Source organism: Triturus cristatus, chromosome 4_2, assembly GCF_964204655.1.
Source record: "Triturus cristatus chromosome 4_2, aTriCri1.1, whole genome shotgun sequence".
Classification (NCBI taxonomy): Eukaryota; Metazoa; Chordata; class Amphibia; order Caudata; family Salamandridae; genus Triturus; species Triturus cristatus.
Window position 1 is genome coordinate 746,777,624 of NC_140586.1, and position 24,840 is coordinate 746,802,463.

At 45.7% G+C, this 24,840-nt stretch overlaps 1 protein-coding gene across 2 annotated transcripts in view; it reads left to right on the forward strand.

Moving 5' to 3' along the window:
* FAF1 (Fas associated factor 1) overlaps window positions 1-24,840 on the forward strand; it is a 1,868,643-nt gene that overhangs the window by 1,585,782 nt on the left and 258,021 nt on the right. For both annotated transcript variants that reach the window (XM_085602652.1, XM_085602654.1), the window contains exon 16: window positions 10,160-10,240. In XM_085602652.1, coding sequence (XP_085458778.1) covers window positions 10,160-10,240 — 81 coding nt within the window. The remainder of the gene's footprint in view (window positions 1-10,159; window positions 10,241-24,840) is intronic.

The following is a 24,840-nucleotide window of genomic DNA, read 5'->3' on the forward strand; positions in this document are numbered from 1 at the left end:
TATGGGGTGATTACCCTTTCATTGGCATCCTTTGGGTGCATTATGCGTTTTAAACTGGCAATTAGCCGATTGTGGCAATGTTCCACAGATTGTTCCTCGGACTGTGGCTTGTCCTGATGGGTGTTCCCCGTTTTTGGGGTGTGCATACTCCGTGTGGGGTACTTGTTTGCTACTATATAGCTCAGTTTGGGTCAACTGGCCCTAAGAGATTCCTTGGCCTCTATGCCTCCTCTGATACTCGTGTCTGCCGATTGTATGGCACTCACTGTTGGGCCTTGGCGTCATCATCTGTACTTCATAGATCCTCTTGCTTATTGCTTCCTTCTACTCCTTGGGAGCTTTTCAGAGTGTTTTCACGCTTAAAGGCAGCTTCTGTCTGCCATTCATCGACCGGATGTGTTCCTCCACATCTATGTTCCATGGTTGTGCACAGTTTATTTCTGTCTACATGCAGGTTCCACTCTTGTTCCTACCTCTTCCCTTCTCTTCGAGGCGGCGACGTAGGATCCAATGTCTCAGTGTTTCAAGGAGCTATTCAGTCATGCATACGGCATTTCTGACAAAGCACTCTTTTGTGTTCCACTTACTGGACTTGTTTCCAGTTCCTGGACAATCTATTTTTTGGACAGAGGTTATTTTTTTTTTCCATTCGGAGGGTGTGGTCTGCAATTCTGCATCTCTCTGCCTTAGTACTTTGGTTTCTCTGCTGCTCCTTCGTTCGGAGGTGCCTTCTTCTTGCAGTTCACCCTATTTGATATTCATGTGATATCAGCAGGGTATATGGGACAACATTTCTACTGCCAATCGTCCTGGGTCTACGTCCTGCGTATCTGTATTTCATGTGCTGGCTCTCATTTTAGCCTTCCAGCTGCCTGGTCGTGCGGCCTTGTGCCTATTTTAGATAAGCCACCTTCTGGTATCTGTGGCTGTTTACCCTGTGCATGCAATTAACAGGGTTCTTGTCCCCACCTGCAATTCTAGAAACATTGCTGGTTTCTACCTATTACCCTTTGGTCCTGGGCCCGTAGCCTCTCCGGCCTTCCTTCCGTGGGCTAGCCTGGTAGGTTCTGGTGCCTGTCTTCATGTTTCTTCTCGACATTTGGTTGGTGTTCACATGGTGCGCCATTATACTGAGAGGGGACCTTCCTTTTCTCTCTTTCTTTTGTTCTGGTATATGGCTGGTGCCGTTTCTATCTTTCATGCTTATACAGGTATAGTGTAGCGCCATTCAGGCACTTTTGGGATGTCTTGCATTCCGTTATCTTTGCTCTTCCGAGTTATTTGGGTTGCTGTCTGGCTGTTCCGCCACGGCCTTCCCCATTGTCCGTGACTCTGTTGCCGGCTCACGTGCTTGGCACTTCTGTTTTGTCGCAGACCCACCTCACCTTTGGGGTGTGGCTGTGGTATCTATTCTAAGTTAAGGAATCTGCGGCTAGATGTCTCTATCAGATGTACGAGTTACTTACCTTCGGTAACCATGTATCTGTTAGAGACGTTGTCTAGCCGCAGATTCCTTAACGCCCACCCAGCCTCCCTGCGAGGGCCTTGCCAAGTGGGGTTCTCCGCTAGGCCCCCTGTTACAGTTGACATTGGGTTTTTCTCTCATGGGTGCTCACATTGTTGCGTCCCTTTCAGACTTGCCATTATACCACTGACTCCCTCTCAGGGGTTTCTGTCACAATAACACCGTTGCCTTCCTCTCAAAGGTTTCTTATCTGTAAAATGAGGCCCCTTTTTGATGATCCTTCACCAGGAGATTCCTCTTTATTTTCTTCTTCTTTTGCTGTCTTTCCGCCTTCTCTGTTGGCTCAGGGTTCTGGGCTTGTCTACGGTAGTCTACTTTGGGGCTCTGTTCGCCTCTGTTTCTGACCTCCGTTACTACAGGGGCAGTACCAGACTTTTCATTCCTGTTGTTTTCTCTGTGCTCCGTTCTTGCTGGCCGGCACGGTTCTGCATGGTACTGACAGTCTATTTCTGTCTGTTGAGATATTCTTCCCTTGTTGCACTCGGGAAGGGTCTTCGCTTGGCTTGCGAGGTTCTTTCTCACAGCTTTTTCACCTAAAAGTAGGTAGTGTCTAACTCTGTCATTGACGGTGGTGCCTTGCTCCATCCTCTTTGTTCATTCACAAATTTTCATCCATCGCACACTGTTCCCATACTTTCAGTTTTTATTGGTGCCTCCGTGTTGTGTCGCAGAAAAGTTTCTCTGAAGAAAACTGATGTCAGCGCGCCGGGAGGGACTTATATGACCTCGCTGACGCCACGTACGTGGACGGCGTTGTGTGGCGCCGTCCCCCGGCGCGCAGAGGTGCTGCTGCAAAGTTTTTTCCAGATCCAGCCTGAAGCCTGGGGATATTCTAAGTTAAGGAATCTGCGGCTAGACAACTTCTCTACCAGATACATCGTTACCGAAGGTAAGTAACTCTTACTTCGCCTTCAAATATACCCACCTATCTCACTTCCATCTAATCAGAGCCCAGTTATACTCCAATTATGTCCCAGCGGCTGCCCTGATTAAGCAGAGCTCCTTTCATTCCAGCGAAGACGCCTGTTCATCGCATCACAGGGTGAATTTTGGTCATATACACCACGTAAAACTTAACTCAAGTGAATGCAATGTAAAACTGAACTCAGATGAATATTTCAATGCAACTCAATGTTTAAATTAGTATATAAAGATTCCCGCGGTTGCAACATAACCAACCGGTTCATAAATGGACACGGATTATAATGTTTCCTCCGCTGGTGCGTGTCCGTTGGCTGCTTTAATGTGCCCTGGACAGAGTTTATCCCATGGATACAAGTCTGATTCAGCTGTGCGTTTGAAGACGAAGTAGCTTCGTTATCTTCTGTTAATTACATATTGCATCCCGTCATATGCTTTTCCGTGCCTTACGTACAGTGGGAGCCTTGCTACAGTTCCGCTGTCCCACAGGGCGAGCCACAGCATTCCCATTTAATTAAATTGAAAAGCTGCAGGACCCCCACCTTCATCACTTCTTGGTGTAGAAAGAGCAAAGACAAACAGTGGGACATAAGAGGAGAGTGAAAGCTTGCTGGAGTGCCTGTGAGCTGAAAGTATATCATTTGATGAGGCTCACCAACAGATATCATTAGCAAAAGGAAGCTGCAAGGGAAGTGAGAACAAATATTACTGTTCGCTGTTGTGGAGCAAAAGATATCCTGCCCACACAGTAAGAAAAAGAATTGTAAATATGAGCTCAGAAAATCTATTTAAATGTCATGAAATGACTGCTTTTTTGGTTTTTCAACTGTGAGTATTCATTTTCAAATGTAGTGCTTTGAGTGCTGTTATTATACACCAAAGTGTATTGTCCTGTATACTTAGTTTTATAGTTCATTGGCCCGGAATTTAGAAGTTTGTACGCCAAAATGCATTTTATTTTCCTGTTTAACTAGGTCATTCTCTTTTAAATCCCTCATTGACATTTTGAAGTGGCCTTAAACGTTTAATTTTTGACTGAACAATATTTACTGTGGGACTTCTGACCAGTAATGTCACCTCACTAAAGAAACAAACATTGGCATTGGCAGTGCCAATAGGTCAGGCTTCACAAGAATGTTGTATGGCAATGTAAAGCATTAGAAGTAAATAACACGAGAATTAATATGTCTTTGTGTCAAAGCAACGAACTGTAGAATAATTCTGGTGTTGATTAAAAGGTCAGGTGACATTTCCACTAAAAACTGTTGGCTATACTAGGAACTCTGTAGTGCTTTTACAATTGCTGCACTGTTACAAAACTGGCTTTCAGTAACAAAAGCAGCCCCCACCCTTCCAGCCTCCTGGTAAAACGTCTGTTGTCCGGTACGGCCAGTCCGGCCATGCTGAGCACAAATTGGGGTTTTCACAAAGGAGATGATGCCCTCTTCTGCTACACCCTGGTTGCTCCATCTCTAGCTTTCTCCTCAATACCACCAGAGCCAGCTTCGGACCTGTTACAAGATGTAGAACATTTTCTGAATAAGAAAACCTTTGTTAATATCTTGATGTGAAGCAGAGCAGTTGATGGAGGTGTCCTCTTACAGGGCTTTACCTTTTTAGGAGTATTTTGATAGGCTAGAGGGAGCTATATGACTCTTACTCAGACACCATGTAGATGCAGAACATTGTGTATCAGAATGATGATAGTATCTGGGCGATGATGATAGCAGTGAGACAGGCAATCTTCTTCCCCGAACAGTGGGTCTTTGGCCCTGCAGAAATTCTAGAAATCTTCCAAGAGGTGAATCTGTGTTATGCCTGTTTTTCGCAAGACTTGCCTGTGGAAGAGGAAGAGGCTAACCTCATCACGGAAATTCTACAGCCAGCATCTTAAGTAGTTGTATTAATACTCCCCTTCAACGAGGCGTGAATTTGCCCCATTTTCGTAATGTGGAGCAAACCAGCATCTGCCCCCTGCGATGAACCGCCAGTTTGCTGCTGCCATCATCCGGCTTCTGGGGATCCAAAGATTATAGCGGCTCACTCCTCTCACAGATTCCCGTGGGCCATGCTTCTTCTTGCTCCAAACAGAATACAGACACATTTCCTTTTAAGCCAGCTGGTAGTGTGTAGAAACAGATTGAGGTGAAAGGGAAGAAAATCTTCTTTTCAGGGAACCTCGCCCTTTGCTTCACAAATGCAACTTGCCTTCTGACCCATTACTTGTGTGTGATGGACAAGATGTGGCCAAGCAGTTTGAGTTCTACCCTGGACACTGTAGATTCAGTTGCTTGGTTCACAGTCTCTTACCTCGTCATCTACCGCCACATCTCAGTGCATTCTGCAAATGTTTTCAGGGGCGGTCTAGCTCATAATTTGGAACATGCCGTTTTTGATTGATGTACTTCTCTGGAAAGAAGGCTGACTGGAGTACTTTGAATAAGGTCGGTCTACATCTCAGTCCTTTGGGATGGCTTAACCTGCTCAATAGTTTAAGGTTCTGTGGATATTAGTGAAGCCTGGAACAACCCCAAAAGTCCTTTCTCCTCTACGAGCAGCGCTGTGGCTCCAAAGATTGTTCAGAGAAGCAATAACAGTCCTATTCCTCCTTGGCTGTTCCTGCAAAACTGATTTAATCCATACTTCAAGGAAAAAGTGCAGGTTGTATAGTGAAGAGTGTACTTTCACATGGCATGCTGCCATATCATCCCCTTTTGGTTCCTTCAAATGTTTGCGAAGGCTACATCCTTCTCTTCCAAGAATTGCTTTCTCTCATTTTCTCAGTTAGATGACCATGCCCCCATTCTGCTGTAGAAGGTTCTTGCTGTTTGCTCTTTGAGCAGAGGAGCCATTTAATTGCTCCAGAGAATGATAGGCAGGGATGGTATTAGTGTTTTCCCCAAGAAAGAAGATTGCCCCTGTCCCATTCGGTGCAAGTGTGTTCTGAATACCTTCCTTCGCACAGGTCCCTTTGTCTATTGAGTTGGAAGATTAAGTATCCACCAGAAAAATTGTTACTCTAGGGCAGTTTTGTGTTTCTGCCAGGTCTCTGGGCCTCGACATACAAAGCCTTCAGGCCTAAGTTCCCAAATTGAATTTTTTGGGAAGTCAAGGCTGTTGCTGGGTGAGCAAGATGGGTAGAGGTACATTCTGCTTGGATTGACACTCTTCCCATGAAGGTGCACATAATGCGACTCTCTGGCCACCCTTTTTGGTGAGGTGACTTATTTCCTTGGACATACTTTTGTTGCAGTCCCTTTCCAGAGACACAATGTCTTATTTTAGCCATGCAGAATTTAGTGCACTAATATTCCAAAGGCTCAACTCTACAATAAAGATCAAATTCAGGCAACATATTTCTGTAGTCTCTTCTGTTTAACAAGGTTAGACCAATGGGCATTTGTCACCAAGTTTATCTGGTATGCCAGAGGTTCTGATGTGATGTTCAAGAGGTCTGGGAGAGCCGAGGTTATTGTTCGTGTTCAAGTAAGCAATTGAACTGAAGGCCCTGGATTAAACTCTCATTCTTGGCATACAGTTCAGCATGGATGTTACACTTATACATGTCAACCTGGCCATCTTCAGGAATTTTGAGGTGTGTCTCCAAGTTCAAATGCAGCTTTGTTTAGAGGAACAAGACTGCAAGAACCTTTTTATCAAATCATTTTCTGGAAGTCCAGAGGTGGGCCAAAGCCTGCTAGCTCATTTGAGTTCCTATGAAGCGAAATAGCAGCACTGGTATTCATTGGCTGGTTGATGCAAAAAGGGGTAAACTTGAGGGAATTAACCAGCCATGCATCGCCTATGCTTCTATGGTACAGGGAAGGGCATTTCAGTTTTTCACCAGTGACTGGCATGCATTCTCAAGCTAGTGAATTGGTTCAGTCATTGATTACTTGAAATGTCATACACATGTGAAATTAGACCACAGAGCTGCATGTATAGAAAGGGCAATGAGTCAGCTTCTTTAACCAATGGCTTTGTTACTAGAGGCCTTCACATTTGGATCAGGTCACGAAACAGCCATTCAGTGTTTGGGGTGCCAGGCAGTAATAACAGCATTGTGTCAGGTATTCTAAATGTGGTTGCCCAGTACATACAGTCGTCCCACTCTAAAATCACTTTCAATTTTACTCGGGTTTGAGCACATCATCAAATTTTTCGAGACACATTACTCTTGACGTCTTCAAGACGCTATACATGTGAAGATTTACTTCTATCTTCTCTTGTCTAGATGCAGGCGAAGGGGCACCTCGGTTATAAAGCATGCCACCTAGAGTGGGTGAAGGTTTGCAATTTTAAAATCTGGATAGATCTAACTCAGTATAGTAACCAATGACTATGATGTCAACACCAGAGTAAGATACGCTCATATGCTGGAATATAAGGAGTTAGTACTTTCCTCCCTACTTAAAACAGAGCCTACCATCTCTTAATGTTTGAATTCTCTTAGCTTAAGGAGGTGGTATTGGGAATAGGTGCTATAATTTTGTCTCTCATCTCGCTTTGGTTTTGAAAGCCTACTGGCTTTACCAATGCTTGTTTTATTTGTGCCCCATTATTGTTTGTAACCCTAAAGCCCCAATAACACCTGCCCTGTTAGAACTAAAGGTTAGCAAAGTGTAAACCCATGAGACTGTGAAGGAAGTTCATTATGTTATTCTGGGAAAAATGAATACCATTTACAGCTGAAAAATTAGATCAAGCTGCAGTTGGAAGGAGCATCCATGATGTCCACTTTTGCTTGGATTCTGAGTTTCCTTATAGTGGCATTGCAGGTTGCAGAAGTTTAATTATTGATAGTACAGTTGGCTGGATTTCTGCTGACCAAGTCTTTCTTTGCTGTGTGACAAACCTTTACATAGCGCCTAACCAAGTTTTCCCATTTATTGGTCAATCAGCCACCACTTGGCCATTGTCAAGAAAACAGGTAGTTGGTAGCACACTTCTCTTTAAAAGATCAAACCAACATATCGCCATGTTTTAACTGATGGTTGGGCACTACCTTGGACAGGTCCTCAAAAGAAGATAGGTCTTGCAATTTTTCAATATCGATTTCATGTTTTGCTCCAGCCAGTGTAGTTTGTTTCATCAGAAAAACTGCTGTATTTATTGTCTGGTCCTTTTTGTTTGGTCTGTCGTGATGTCCAGGGCAAGTAATACCAATTCTCAGCATCCCTGCTGTGTCAATATGGATTCTCCTCTCTATAATTAATGGATAGTATTGATATACCATATTTCGTATGTATGTATAGGTATTTGTGGAGTGCAAATGTTGCTAGATAGAAAAGCAGGGCTGAAATGCGAGGCATCCCTGTTTTATGATTCAGGCCAGGTGAAATTGAGCTAGTTACTGTTTGTTTGTGAATTTTATCATTTGGAGGGTGAAATGTTGTCTGAACAGGTGGGGCATCAGCTCCTTTATGAATTGCAGATGGGTTAGGGCAATTATGATGATAATGTCACAGATACTTGGAGCTTAGGTGAATTTGAGATAGTTTGACACACAGATGTTTGGTTCAGAATCTGTTGCTTCCTATCCTAAACCCACTGTTGTAAAGCAGAAAAAAAGTTCTACAGCAAGGCTGGTGCAATTTTGAACTTGTCAAGTGCTTGATATGCAGAGCAAATTCTGGTTCTAGGTTTATAGGTAGCATACCACCCCACCTCTTTCACAACCTTGTCTCATGTGAAATGTTCTAAAGTGCATTGTTCTACTTAAGGAAGGAACACAATCACTCCACGTTTTGCTACCTTTTAAAATAACTGAAAATATGCCGCAAAGCTGGTACAGTGGTTTGCTTTTGATGTTACACAGAGCTTTTCTTAATTCGGCATTAAGAAATTGCTTTTCAAAGATTGAATTAAGCTCAGATGCTGAGCATTGTCTCATACATAAGAAAACGGCTTGCATTTAGAGCAGTAGAAGTGGACTAAGATAACATTTCCTACATTCATTCCATGGCAACGCTTTTTTCTTTAAAATCCATTAATCTATTTACAATCAATGAGGGTAATAGAATCCCCTTGTAAATTAATCTCGAATTGTTTATTGAGTATCTGTAGATGGGTTAAAGCGTATTTATAATAACAGAGGCCAGGAGTCCATGCATCTTATCTGTAAGATAAGACGTGATCATCTGTAAATGAGATTGTCTTGAACAGACATTATAATGGTTGAAGTACACAAAAAGAAAGGTAGTCGTTTTCGTCAGTGAATGTCTTCAGCTCTTCACTAGGAACCTATGGTTGATATTTTGGGAATTTCCAACATTTCTTTGACAAATCAAAAGTCTAGATTTTCGGAGGTTAATGAACTGTCTCTGGTTCCAGAGGTCACATATTCTGGTGTATGCTGGTTATTCATTACGTTATTGAGGGTTTTACTCATTATAATCACTGTACCCCTCACATCTTTTGAACATTCTTTTATATTTATAGCCTTGAAACAGGGATTCGTTGTAATTGACAGCCCAATTACTGCAAGCATTCTGATTATTCTTATACACCTTGTCTAGAAAATTATAGGTTTGGAAACAAAGCAATACGAATGTTACATACCATATGAAAGCTACGGAATGGGGGGTGGGGAGGATCAGCCGTTACTCATTCAAGGCATCCTGAGGAGTATACTGGTGTACATCAAGACTGGTCTAAACTAAATATTGCCTTCTAATCAGCTGCAACAAGAGGACACCAATTAGAAAAACAGAATCTAAATGTTGGACTACTACAAATGTAAATTTAGTTGTGTAACTATTTTACTTATTAAAGCAGCATGAGGTGCGCTCTAGACTATTGCTTCCCATAATTTCAGATACTACAATTGCTTTAGTGGCACTAGTAACTTTCTTGCAATGTTTACCTTATCACAGTTTTGGCATTGAAGACCAATTGCTTCAGGAAAACATTCAATATGTAAATATATCAGAAATTGCCTGTCCTCTTTTGTAATGGCTGCTAGGACTTCCGGCCGGACCACTTACGTTATGAACAGTGCCTAGGCTCTCTTGTGGACAGAAGGACTTAAAGTCAGATTTTGACAAATGTCCATGATGTGTGTAGGCCCTGATCCTTTTCCCCACAATCCTTCGAGTATTTAGAAATGACCCAAGAAACACTGCATGGAGATAATCAGGAGTCAGACATCATTGGTATACTCTATTGCCAGAGTGCAAAAACTCAAGTGTTGAAGGCTGTTTTTTGGGTGTGACGAACCAGACATTTGCATTTAAACCTGAGTTGGTACCATTTATAGGAAAGGTCATAGGTTCCAGTTTGTCGTTATGTAACAGATGTAGCTTCAACGATCAACAGATAACTTAAGGAAATTGTAGTAATCTCAAAAACCAAGATTGGCATAAAGTAGGCCAAATGTTTGCAAGACAAAATGTGTGTCGCAAATGTGTCACCACACTTTCTTTGACCTCATATTTTAATTTACTAATGTCACCTGCTACTAGTTGGAGGGCAGGGTAGCAATTGGACTAAACCTGAAATGTAAGCGTAATGCGTGTCCCTGCCATACCCAGCCCTCCTTTGTAAAGTGAAGCCCTGTGGTCAACTGAACTTCTGGTGAAATAGAGGGATTTTATAAGAGAAGCTTTGCCACATTGCTGTCTATGAATAGTTTTTTTTTTCGTGGAATCTACTGTTAAAGAAATTACACATTATCTTATTTAACATATGTTAAAGGTTATTATTATTTTTTAGGATGAACGGGACGCTAGAGAAAAAGTCAAAAAGGAACAGGATGAAGCCTACCGCGTCTCACTTGAAGCTGATCGAGCAAAGGTACGCATATTCATTTATCTGGGATTCGGAGGTCATTCATATAAAAGTTACATGTTCATTACCTGATTAACGTGTCTTTCTTTTTTTTTGTGGGTTATAGCAAGATTGTTTCTGTTATGGGGTAGGGACATGGACTTGGATAACAGAGGACAGGAGGGACATTGAGAGGTGCACCAAACTGACCCTGCAGGGCAGGCATCAGGGTTTGCAGCAGCGCAATACACCACACAGGGCATGCGGGACGGGAGTGCAGCACAACAATCCATAGAAAGCAAGAGGGAGGGGACAGGACCATGCACATGGACAACAGAGAACCGAGGGGCAAGAGGCAATGGTAGCTAGCTGACCATAATGGGCAGACAGGAGAGAAAGCTGCAGCATAACAGACCATAAAGGGCAGGAGGGACGGATCAGGGGCATTACAATGGAACAGACAAGCCAGGAGGGAGGGAGTAGCACATGTAAACAGAGGGATGGGGCAAGGGGGCAGGGCAGGAGCAGCAAGATAGCCATGGAGGTCAGGCAGGATGGGCACTAGAAGCAAGTCACACCATGAAGAGCAACAGTGAGACTGTGATGGCATACACACAGACCATGGAGGGAAGGGGGTCAGGGGCAGCTAACTGACCACACAGGGAAGGTGGGAGGGGCCATGGCAGCACAGAAGACCATGCATGGCAAGTGGGAGGGTTAGTGGCAGCACAATGGCTATGATGGGCAAGAAGGAGGGTGTAGGGGCATGCACAAAGGACGATGGAGAAGAGAAGGGAGGGTCAGGACCTGTGCACAGACAAGAAGGTTCAGGGGAAGGGGCCTCACAACAGACCGCACGGGGCAGGCAGGAGGAGCAGTTGTAGCACAACAGACCAGGGAGGGCAGAAGGGTGTGGCAGTACAATGGACCATGTAGGACAGGAGGAAGAGGATAGGGGCATGGCATGTGGGCAGGCAGGGTGGAGGTGGCAGGGACAGGTTACAGTCATCTGACAATGCTAGGCAGGTGGGAGGGGAGTGGCAGCTCAACAGAAAACTCAGAGTAGATAGGAGTGGCAAGTCCATGGAACATGGTGGGCAAAAAGGATGGAACAGGGGCATGCACAAAGACATCGGAGGGCAGGGGGAAGGAGAATAGGGGCAGCAAGCTAAGCACAGAGTTTAAGCAGGAGGTCAATGATGGGGCATAGAATTGGGCAATGGAGGGCAGGAGGAGTGGACTGGTACATCATACTAAATTGAGGGCAGTGGCAGCACATCAGACCATGCATGGCAGGAGGGAGGAGGCTAGTCCATGGATTCACACAACAGAGGATAGGGAGGAGGGGGATGGGGCAGCAAGCTAACTGTTCAGAGAAGGCGGGTATTAGGAACTTTATTGTTTTTAAAACGTGTGTCTGTGCGAACTACTTAAAATATGAACAAGTATGCAGCATAATCTCACTTTTATTCAGGAAGAAGAGGACGTTTGTGACTGTGACTCCGGGCTCACTTGGCAGAAACACCCCCTGACCCTCCACCCCCTATCGCAAAATGTAATGCCCGTGAAAAGGGTAGGTGAACACAGTGTTATATAGAACATAGTCCTGAGAGCACGATTGAAAATGAAAATTAGATAGTGTATGGTATAAACTATGCACCAAACAGTGTGATATAAGATGAACCGAGCGTGAAATATAATATGCAATACATTGTGCGCAATGACAGATTCATTGGAGAGCGCGAGATAGCACAGGCACTAGCGCGTGCTATGCGATATGCGCCTTGGAGTGTAATATGCACAGGGCAGTGTTGTGTAACCTAACTAGTCTCTAAAGTTGTAATATAAAATATGTGCTGGGGAGTGTAACGTTGCATATGCACTGTGACAAAGATATGGATCCCAGATTGTAATATGTATGGCATAGCACTGTGTGTTATAACATAGGCATCAAGGAAGGCACGTTAGATGGGGCAATATAACCCGTGCGAAGACAAGTGTGGCATGACATATTCACGGGGTGGTGTTACAGTGCACATGGGCTAGAGAGTGTCATAGCATACGCACTATCTGGTGGAATACAACACAGAGGTGTGTGGCACTCGCCAGGCAATGGTGGGTGTAACACAGCATTGGGCTCTGCCAGGAGCGCGCTGTGACTCTCAAGTGATGTTCGTCCCCTTTTCAGAGAGTAAAATAAAAAGTATTACACATCCGGCAGTGGATGTGTGTTTTATTAACCGTGAGGGGGGTTTCTTGCATAGTTTTGGTCGAATTTTTGTCGAATCCCCTTTGAATGGCTTGGTGTGCATGTGTATTAAATGTGCCCGTCAATAGCTACTCATGTTTGTATAAATAAACGACAAGGGTGTCTACCGGGATTAGGCACGGTAGGGCATCAGACATGTCAGAGCTTCACTAGTGGTGTAAATACATTCCACGTGGATTCATTGTATGCATAGTCGCCTTTTAATGAATATCACGCAAATCGTCATGGTGATAGGTACGTACGGTTTGTCCAGCATGTCCTAGGTGTGTCTGTAAATATATATTTTTTTAAAATAATAAAAAACAGTGGCCGGCCCTGGGGATTGGGGTCAAAAAAATATAATTAGGAGACAGGCCCTGGGGGATGGGGTCATCAGGGCCAATAAATTAGAATAAGAAGGGGAACCACACAGCCCCCCTTCTTAAACAATTAAAATAAATAAAAGACTGGCATCGTGCCGGAGGCCACGCCCCCTCCTTGCAGCACTCTGCAAACGCGCCCCCTGGCGAGTTGTAAGTTGCGGAATTAATTCCTCTTCAATACTGAGGGTCCCTGAGGGCCAACTAGCCCAACAGGCATCTCCAGTATGCGCCCGGGAGCTGCGCTGCAGACAGGTGTTCTGAGGCCAAGCCCCTTTTTACACCTCTCTGCAACGCAGCTCTGTGGCGCTTACTGGAGGTACCTAGTGGTCTAGTTTGACCCTTGGGACCCTTAGGATTCAAGGGGACTTAATCTCTCAACTTAGAACAGCCACAGGGCGCGTTTACACAGTGGTGAAGGGAGGGGACGGGGCCTGAGGTGACGTGTGCAAACATGCACTATGGCACGTTTTAAATTGGGGATATAATTTCCCTTCAATACTGAGGGCCCCTGGGGGCTAACTAGCCCACCAAGGGCTTCCAGTAAGCGCCACTGAGCTGCATTGCAGAGAGGTGGTTCAGGCCGTGCCACTTTTTACACCTCTCTGCAACTCAGCTCTGTGGCACTTACTGGAGGTACCTAGTGGGCTAGTTGGACCCTAGGGACCCTCAGGATTCAAATGAACTTAATCTCCCAACTAAAAACGGACACAGGGTGTGTTTACACAGTGGTGAAGGGAGGGGACGGGGCCTGAGTTAACGTGTGCAAAAACATCCTGTGGCCTGTTTTAAGAGGTAGTTTTAATCCCCCTGCCCTATTATATACTAGGGGCTTACAGAGGAGGTCATGCTAATCACAGGGGGACCCCAACGCATAATGTTCCCTAGTGTATGTAGGTGTTTTCACTGTATTCTAAGTGTCTTTTAACGTAGCACTGGCTCTAGGACTGGTTAGTCAGACTCAGTTACCACCATTATCCGTCTGAAAAAGTTGAGGGTACAGGATGATTTTGCAACAAGGCTTCTTTCTGCTCTTCTTTTTGTTCTTTCTGCACGTTATCCTTCTTCCTGCACTTTTCTTCGTCTTTGAGGACTTCTGTTGCTTCTTTCTGCACTTCTTTTTTTTCTTTCTGTGCATTTTTTCTTCTTTCTTCACATGTCCTATCTCTGTAGGCATAGTTAGAAATTAGCATTTAAAAAAAATCAGAAATTCACAGAAAAAACCATAGGTTTCAGGGGTGTTATAATTAGCTGTACTTTTCACTTGTACAAAACCATTGAAATTCCCCAAAGCCTCTGAAGAGATGTGGGGACACTTCGAAACGCGTCAGGCATCCAGGGCAGTTTTGAACAGTGAAAGGAATTGTTGTGTTGGAGGCGTGCTTACCTATCAAGGCTCCTTGTGTGCAGCTGAGGCCCGAGTGCTCCTTGTACGTTAGGGTACTTTGAGCTTTGATATATATATATATATATCTATATATATAGATATATATAGATATATATAGATATATATAGATATATGTGTTCCCTCAAATTGCCCAAGCATTCCAAGGACGCACTCACAGTGTTTGTCACCATCCGGTTTATTGAGGAAAACAACAGCGTCTTCAATCCATTATTCACAAACTAAAGCCTGACGCGTTTCGAGGCCGGAGCCTCCTTTTCAAAGGCAGCTTGATAGCGAGTGAGCAGATAGGCTTCAATTACGTGTTTCCAAGCATGTGATTAATTTATACGCCCCCCAGTGGGCTGATGCTTAGTGCAAGTGAATTGCGTGCTTGCTGGAATTTGTAGTCCAGTTGTCTTGAAGCTCAAAGTCATTTATTAATGAGGATTGCGGTCGCGTGAGTTATAGTTGCCTGCACTAACTATAACGGGGGAATTTCATTGTTTTTTTACGAGTGAAATGTCCAGCTAACTATAACACGTGTGAAACCTATGGTTTTTTTAAGTGAATATATATATATATATATATATATATATATATACACCATCACAGGAAACCCATTTGAAGTAGAGCCACACGAAGGGTAAATTTCGCTCACTTTTAATGGAAGACAGCCTGCCAGCAGGACCCAACAAGGACAGCAAAGTTCAATACATCTGCGCCAGACGCGTTTCAGGGGTAAACCTTTCTTCAGTGGCGTTTCTTGCTGAATGACTGGAAATGTAGCTGAGAGCACGGCTTTTGATTTCGATCACCTGTCCCAGTGGGCGTGCCTTTTCTCACGGCCTTATGGGTGATTTCAATTACCTGCCCCAGTGGGCGTGCCTTTTCTCACGGCCTTATGGGTGATGTAGTGCTCTATAATGATCCCCAGTGGGTGCACTCTCTCAGTCTCTATTGCAATTTGTTAAACAAATGTCCAGGGCGGGACCTGCCCCGCTTTGTGGCTGACAACCGGAGCGTCAAACTGGCTCCCTCCCTGCAAGGGCTCCAGCTCACCTTCGTTCTCACTGTAGACGCGCCTTCCTGGTGCTGTCAAAAGACCCGCGATACGCGGTGGGCTCCTCTTCGCGACCGGGTAAGGGCCGCCTTTTACATACACCATCACAGGAAACCCATTTGAAGTAGAGCCACACGAAGGGTAAATTTCGCTCACTTTTAATGGAAGACAGCCTGCCAGCAGGACCCAACAAGGACAGCAAAGTTCAATACATCTGCGCCAGACGCGTTTCAGGGGTAAACCTTTCTTCAGTGGCGTTTCTTGCTGAATGACTGGAAATGTAGCTGAGAGCACGGCTTTTGATTTCGATCACCTGTCCCAGTGGGCGTGCCTTTTCTCACGGCCTTATGGGTGATTTCAATTACCTGCCCCAGTGGGCGTGCCTTTTCTCACGGCCTTATGCGTGATGTAGTGCTCTATAATGATCCCCAGTGGGTGCACTCTCTCAGTCTCTATTGCAATTTGTTAAACAAATGTCCAGGGCGGGACCTGCCCCGCTTTGTGGCTGACAACCGGAGCGTCAAACTGGCTCCCTCCCTGCAAGGGCTCCAGCTCACCTTCGTTCTCACTGTAGACGCGCCTTCCTGGTGCTGTCAAAAGACCCGCGATACGCGGTGGGCTCCTCTTCGCGACCGGGTAAGGGCCGCCTTTTACATACACCATCACAGGAAACCCTTCGCGACCCTTACCCGGTCGCGAAGAGGAGCCCACCGCGTATCGCGGGTCTTTTGACAGCACCAGGAAGGCGCGTCTACAGTGAGAACGAAGGTGAGCTGGAGCCCTTGCAGGGAGGGAGCCAGTTTGACGCTCCGGTTGTCAGCCACAAAGCGGGGCAGGTCCCGCCCTGGACATTTGTTTAACAAGTTGCAATAGAGACTGAGAGAGTGCACCCACTGGGGACCATTATAGAGCACTACATCACCCATAAGGCCGTGAGAAAAGGCACGCCCACTGGGGCAGGTAATTGAAATCACCCACAAGGCCGTGAGAAAAGGCACGCCCACTGGGACAGGTGATCGAAATCAAAAGCCGTGCTCTCAGCTACATTTCCAGTCATTCAGCAAGAAACGCCACTGAAGAAAGGTTTACCCCTGAAACGCGTCTGGCGCAGATGTTTTGAACTTTACTGTCCTTGTTGGGTCCTGCTGGCAGGCTGTCTTCCATTAAAAGTGAGCGAAATTTACCCTTCGTGTGGCTCTACTTCAAATGGGTTTCCTGTGATGGTGTATGTAAAAGGCGGCCCTTACCCGGTCGCGAAGAGGAGCCCACCGCGTATCGCGGGTCTTTTGACAGCACCAGGAAGGCGCGTCTACAGTGAGAACGAAGGTGAGCTGGAGCCCTTGCAGGGAGGGAGCCAGTTTGACGCTCCGGTTGTCAGCCACAAAGCGGGGCAGGTCCCGCCCTGGACATTTGTTTAACAAGTTGCAATAGAGACTGAGAGAGTGCACCCACTGGGGATCATTATAGAGCACTACATCACCCATAAGGCCGTGAGAAAAGGCACGCCCACTGGGGCAGGTAATTGAAATCACCCACAAGGCCGTGAGAAAAGGCACGCCCACTGGGACAGGTGATCGAAATCAAAAGCCGTGCTCTCAGCTACATTTCCAGTCATTCAGCAAGAAACGCCACTGAAGAAAGGTTTACCCCTGAAACGCGTCTGGCGCAGATGTTTTGAACTTTACTGTCCTTGTTGGGTCCTGCTGGCAGGCTGTCTTCCATTAAAAGTGAGCGAAATTTACCCTTCGTGTGGCTCTACTTCAAATGGGTTTCCTGTGATGGTGTATGTAAAAGGCGGCCCTTACCCGGTCGCGAAGAGGAGCCCACCGCGTATCGCGGGTCTTTTGACAGCACCAGGAAGGCGCGTCTACAGTGAGAACGAAGGTGAGCTGGAGCCCTTGCAGGGAGGGAGCCAGTTTGACGCTCCGGTTGTCAGCCACAAAGCGGGGCAGGTCCCGCCCTGGACATTTGTTTAACAAGTTGCAATAGAGACTGAGAGAGTGCACCCACTGGGGATCATTATAGAGCACTACATCACCCATAAGGCCGTGAGAAAAGGCACGCCCACTGGGGCAGGTAATTGAAATCACCCACAAGGCCGTGAGAAAAGGCACGCCCACTGGGACAGGTGATCGAAATCAAAAGCCGTGCTCTCAGCTACATTTCCAGTCATTCAGCAAGAAACGCCACTGAAGAAAGGTTTACCCCTGAAACGCGTCTGGCGCAGATGTTTTGAACTTTACTGTCCTTGTTGGGTCCTGCTGGCAGGCTGTCTTCCATTAAAAGTGAGCGAAATTTACCCTTCGTGTGGCTCTACTTCAAATGGGTTTCCTGTGATGGTGTATGTAAAAGGCGGCCCTTACCCGGTCGCGAAGAGGAGCCCACCGCGTATCGCGGGTCTTTTGACAGCACCAGGAAGGCGCGTCTACAGTGAGAACGAAGGTGAGCTGGAGCCCTTGCAGGGAGGGAGCCAGTTTGACGCTCCGGTTGTCAGCCACAAAGCGGGGCAGGTCCCGCCCTGGACATTTGTTTAACAAGTTGCAATAGAGACTGAGAGAGTGCACCCACTGGGGATCATTATAGAGCACTACATCACCCATAAGGCCGTGAGAAAAGGCACGCCCACTGGGGCAGGTAATTGAAATCACCCACAAGGCCGTGAGAAAAGGCACGCCCACTGGGACAGGTGATCGAAATCAAAAGCCGTGCTCTCAGCTACATTTCCAGTCATTCAGCAAGAAACGCCACTGAAGAAAGGTTTACCCCTGAAACGCGTCTGGCGCAGATGTTTTGAACTTTACTGTCCTTGTTGGGTCCTGCTGGCAGGCTGTCTTCCATTAAAAGTGAGCGAAATTTACCCTTCGTGTGGCTCTACTTCAAATGGGTTTCCTGTGATGGTGTATGTAAAAGGCGGCCCTTACCCGGTCGCGAAGAGGAGCCCACCGCGTATCGCGGGTCTTTTGACAGCACCAGGAAGGCGCGTCTACAGTGAGAACGAAGGTCAGCTGGAGCCCTTGCAGGGAGGGAGCCAGTTTGACGCTCCGGTTGTCAGCCACAAAGCGGGGCAGGTCCCGCCCTGGACATTTGTTTAACAAGTTGCAATAGAGACTGAGAGAGTGCACCCACTGGGGATCATTATAGAGCACTACATCACCCATAAGGCCGTGAGAAAAGGCACGCCCACTGGGGCAGGTAATTGAAATCACCCACAAGGCCGTGAGAAAAGGCACGCCCACTGGGACAGGTGATCGAAATCAAAAGCCGTGCTCTCAGCTACATTTCCAGTCATTCAGCAAGAAACGCCACTGAAGAAAGGTTTACCCCTGAAACGCGTCTGGCGCAGATGTTTTGAACTTTACTGTCCTTGTTGGGTCCTGCTGGCAGGCTGTCTTCCATTAAAAGTGAGCGAAATTTACCCTTCGTGTGGCTCTACTTCAAATGGGTTTCCTGTGATGGTGTATGTAAAAGGCGGCCCTTACCCGGTCGCGAAGAGGAGCCCACCGCGTATCGCGGGTCTTTTGACAGCACCAGGAAGGCGCGTCTACAGTGAGAACGAAGGTGAGCTGGAGCCCTTGCAGGGAGGGAGCCAGTTTGACGCTCCGGTTGTCAGCCACAAAGCGGGGCAGGTCCCGCCCTGGACATTTGTTTAACAAGTTGCAATAGAGACTGAGAGAGTGCACCCACTGGGGATCATTATAGAGCACTACATCACCCATAAGGCCGTGAGAAAAGGCACGCCCACTGGGGCAGGTAATTGAAATCACCCACAAGGCCGTGAGAAAAGGCACGCCCACTGGGACAGGTGATCGAAATCAAAAGCCGTGCTCTCAGCTACATTTCCAGTCATTCAGCAAGAAACGCCACTGAAGAAAGGTTTATCCCTGAAACGCGTCTGGCGCAGATGTTTTGAACTTTACTGTCCTTGTTGGGTCCTGCTGGCAGGCTGTCTTCCATTAAAAGTGAGCGAAATTTACCCTTCGTGTGGCTCTACTTCAAATGGGTTTCCTGTGATGGTGTATGTAAAAGGCGGCCCTTACCCGGTCGCGAAGAGGAGCCCACCGCGTATCGCGGGTCTTTTGACAGCACCAGGAAGGCGCGTCTACAGTGAGAACGAAGGTGAGCTGGAGCCCTTGCAGGGAGGGAGCCAGTTTGACGCTCCGGTTGTCAGCCACAAAGCGGGGCAGGTCCCGCCCTGGACATTTGTTTAACAAGTTGCAATAGAGACTGAGAGAGTGCACCCACTGGGGATCATTATAGAGCACTACATCACCCATAAGGCCGTGAGAAAAGGCACGCCCACTGGGGCAGGTAATTGAAATCACCCACAAGGCCGTGAGAAAAGGCACGCCCACTGGGACAGGTGATCGAAATCAAAAGCCGTGCTCTCAGCTACATTTCCAGTCATTCAGCATGAAACGCCACTGAAGAAAGGTTTACCCCTGAAACGCGTCTGGCGCAGATGTTTTGAACTTTACTGTCCTTGTTGGGTCCTGCTGGCAGGCTGTCTTCCATTAAAAGTGAGCGAAATTTACCCTTCGTGTGGCTCTACTTCAAATGGGTTTCCTGTGATGGTGTATGTAAAAGGCGGCCCTTACCCGGTCGCGAAGAGGAGCCCACCGCGTATCGCGGGTCTTTTGACAGCACCAGGAAGGCGCGTCTACAGTGAGAACGAAGGTGAGCTGGAGCCCTTGCAGGGAGGGAGCCAGTTTGACGCTCCGGTTGTCAGCCACAAAGCGGGGCAGGTCCCGCCCTGGACATTTGTTTAACAAGTTGCAATAGAGACTGAGAGAGTGCACCCACTGGGGATCATTATAGAGCACTACATCACCCATAAGGCCGTGAGAAAAGGCACGCCCACTGGGGCAGGTAATTGAAATCACCCACAAGGCCGTGAGAAAAGGCACGCCCACTGGGACAGGTGATCGAAATCAAAAGCCGTGCTCTCAGCTACATTTCCAGTCATTCAGCAAGAAACGCCACTGAAGAAAGGTTTACCCCTGAAACGCGTCTGGCGCAGATGTTTTGAACTTTACTGTCCTTGTTGGGTCCTGCTGGCAGGCTGTCTTCCATTAAAAGTGAGCGAAATTTACCCTTCGTGTGGCTCTACTTCAAATGGGTTTCCTGTGATGGTGTATGTAAAAGGCGGCCCTTACCCGGTCGCGAAGAGGAGCCCACCGCGTATCGCGGGTCTTTTGACAGCACCAGGAAGGCGCGTCTACAGTGAGAACGAAGGTCAGCTGGAGCCCTTGCAGGGAGGGAGCCAGTTTGACGCTCCGGTTGTCAGCCACAAAGCGGGGCAGGTCCCGCCCTGGACATTTGTTTAACAAGTTGCAATAGAGACTGAGAGAGTGCACCCACTGGGGATCATTATAGAGCACTACATCACCCATAAGGCCGTGAGAAAAGGCACGCCCACTGGGGCAGGTAATTGAAATCACCCACAAGGCCGTGAGAAAAGGCACGCCCACTGGGACAGGTGATCGAAATCAAAAGCCGTGCTCTCAGCTACATTTCCAGTCATTCAGCAAGAAACGCCACTGAAGAAAGGTTTACCCCTGAAACGCGTCTGGCGCAGATGTTTTGAACTTTACTGTCCTTGTTGGGTCCTGCTGGCAGGCTGTCTTCCATTAAAAGTGAGCGAAATTTACCCTTCGTGTGGCTCTACTTCAAATGGGTTTCCTGTGATGGTGTATGTAAAAGGCGGCCCTTACCCGGTCGCGAAGAGGAGCCCACCGCGTATCGCGGGTCTTTTGACAGCATCAGGAAGGCGCGTCTACAGTGAGAACGAAGGTGAGCTGGAGCCCTTGCAGGGAGGGAGCCAGTTTGACGCTCCGGTTGTCAGCCACAAAGCGGGGCAGGTCCCGCCCTGGACATTTGTTTAACAAGTTGCAATAGAGACTGAGAGAGTGCACCCACTGGGGATCATTATAGAGCACTACATCACCCATAAGGCCGTGAGAAAAGGCACGCCCACTGGGGCAGGTAATTGAAATCACCCACAAGGCCGTGAGAAAAGGCACGCCCACTGGGACAGGTGATCGAAATCAAAAGCCGTGCTCTCAGCTACATTTCCAGTCATTCAGCAAGAAACGCCACTGAAGAAAGGTTTACCCCTGAAACGCGTCTGGCGCAGATGTTTTGAACTTTACTGTCCTTGTTGGGTCCTGCTGGCAGGCTGTCTTCCATTAAAAGTGAGCGAAATTTACCCTTCGTGTGGCTCTACTTCAAATGGGTTTCCTGTGATGGTGTATATATATATATATATATATATATATTTTTTTTTCTTTTCTCCAATGTGGTTTACTGCCGGATCGCTCAACAGCAGGTGCAGGCGTTGGGCTAAACCAAAGCCAGGGTAAATTTTTATATATATATATATATATCCACCGTCAATCCCCCAACCGTGATTCCTCCCACAGGATTGATGCAGACACTGCGATGTTGCTAAAAAAGAAAATTATTGCGCCACAATGAGTTTTGGCCGCCACCAACAGCCTTGGACACACAAACATTAAGCTGCCATCTTGCCTGCTCTTATATTTTACGTCGACATTGAGATGAACAAAATACTCTGATATCCATCTATATATATATATATATATATATATATATATATATATATATATATATATATATATATATATATATATATATATATATATTCACTGAAAAAACCATAGGTTTCACACATGTTATAGTTAGCTGGACATTTCACTCGTGAAAAACCAATGAAATTCCCCCGTTATAGTTAGTTCAGCTAACTATAACTCGCGCACCCGCAATCCACTGCTGATGACGTCACATATTACATCACTCATGACATGGTCAGTGACATCACTCATGACATGGTCAGTGACATCACTCATGACATCACTGATGACATCTCAAATGACATCACTGATGACATCACTGATGACATCATCCAGTGAATGTGTGTTTTTCTGAAAATTACATATGTTTTATATATGTATATCTCAAGGTCGATGGAAGAATAAATGGGTATATAAGTGTCTAAATGGATTATTTATTTTTTTTGAAAAATGTATTGTGTAACTGACTGATTAAGTGTATCATAGTGAATACATGGCTTAGTGAGTAATGTTTAAATATGTAAATATCTGTATCAGTCTCTCTCTTTGTGTATAAGTGGCTGCATGGGTTGGTGAGTAGGTACATGGGTGTCTATATAGGTTATTAGTTGGAATTTTGAGTATCAGTCTGAGTGTCTGCATGGTTCGGTGGGTGGTATTACGTAGTGCATAGGTGCATGAATGAGTGACTCACTGTATGTGTTGAAGACAGCATGTGTGCAGGACTGTATGGGTGGATGAGTATGTGTAAGGGTGTGTTAGTGAGTGAATGACTTTCTCAATAGTGTCTTTATGAGTAACTAATTATGTTTTAAACTAGTATATGTGACTATTGGTGTATATAAGTGAGTATATGTGAGAGTGAGAGATTGAAAGAGTTCCTGTATGAATAAGTATGTGTTTCTATAAGTGATTGTTTAAAAGACTAAGTATGTGTAAGTTTCCGTAGAAGTAAGTGTGGTGGTGTGTGTATAAGTGTATATGCAAGTAAATGTATGTTTGATTCTTTATTAGCATGAGTGACTATGTGTATGAGTAACTCTGTGGATGAGTGGCATTGTGTAACAGGATGTATAGGTGTATGAGTACATATGAGTGAGTACATGTATGAGTGACTGTACAGGACTGTTGGTGAATGAGTGGATGTGTATGTGGATCTTAGAATTACTGAAGAGATTGTTGTAACTGGTATTGGTATGTCCAATATTTTGTAAATTTTAGTCTCTATTTTTGAATGTTTGTATCAATTGTTATATTAGGGTGAGAGGAGGTCTGCCACTCTATCACAAGGATGATGTCATCAGTGATGTCATCAGTGATGTCATTTGAGATGTCATCAGTGATGTCATGAGTGATGTCACTGACCATGTCATGAGTGATGTAATATGTGACGTCATCAGCAGTGGATTGCGGGTGCGCGAGTTATAGTTAGCTGAACTAACTATAACGGGGGAATTTCATTGTTTTTTCACGAGTGAAATGTCCAGCTAACTATAACATGTGTGAAACCTATGGTTTTTTCAGTGAATTTGCAAGGTTTTTTAAATGCTAATTCCTAACTATAACGTGTGTGAAACCTTTGGTTTTTTCAGTGAATTTGTACGGTTTTTTAAATGCTAATTTTTGCATTATTTAATTATTAAAAAATATTTTTAATAAAAATAAAATTCCTATGTATTCATTTATATATTATCTGTATCTTTTTATTTGTTTTTGTTTTTTAAAAAAAAATTCAATTAGGATAAAGTTGATTATTTTTTATAATTTTTACAATTAATTTTTCTCCACTTTTTTTTTTTTTATATAAATTCTTGGGGTGCGCGCTCTGGGCGCGCTCCTAGTACAATTTCGTAAGTTTTTTATGAATACCGTCGTACGTTATTTACGTACGCAAATATACGTTATAGTGCGCGCTGAGAGCGCGCACCCAGTACGTATGCGTTCGTACGTACGCATGCGTGCGTGCGTCCTACGTGCTCCACGCGGTTTACTTCCGCATACGCTAAAATTACACGCAATAACGATCGCGTATACGCGTGTTCAACGTATGCGCGCTAGGTACGCGCATATGACGTATGCATATGTGCTCCTACGCGTTCGCGCATACGTAATCACAAGGTGCGCGCTCGGAGCTTGCGCAGTGCGCGCACCTCGGGTTTATGCATAATAAAACAGCACTTCTTATTGGTTATCATTACTTTCAGTTTCTAATTGTTTCAACACCACACCCAATCCCCTCATGGCAAGTCATGTGATCAAGAATCATCACTTTTGATTGGTTAGAAGTACTTTCAGTTCCAGATTCTTCCCAAACCACACCTACTCCCCTCATTATTAGTTCTGATTGCTTTGGAGAAGGAGCTATTCTGTTGTTGAGAGACAATGGCTGAACAGCAACCATCTTCAGACAGTGACCAGGACACTCTTGAGAGGCAGAGGAACAGGAAGCAGAAAGACAGCTTTATATGGCAGTTTTTCACTTTTCCTGAGGGGCTAAAGAAGGTAAATGCACCTAAAGTGACTTGTGTACTTTGTCAAAAAGTCTTGTCACGTGGGAATCCTAATAAGAAGTATTCTTTTAGCATTCACACTATGTTGAGGCATGTTGACAAAATGCATCCAGTGACTTTTCGTCGAGCTTCTGGAGTAAACCCTCCACCTGCTCTACCGACGACATCTGCAGCAGCTCAGCCGAGCACATCTTCGGCAGCTCAGCCGAGCACTTATTCTGCAGTGGTGCCTTTGCTTTCTTCCACACCTCTTTTTGGACCACCTTGTTTGGCTAGGTTGTCCACACGCTGCACTGATTGCGGTAAACTTATTTCTGTGGGTGAGACCAGTCTTGATCTCATTCAGAGAAAATTTGATGCCCATGAGTGCAGTAGGCCATAGATGTTTTTTCTTTTTTTTAGTTTTTCTCTTCCTGTTTCCCTCCATTAACTCAAGGGCTCTTTTAAGAGCC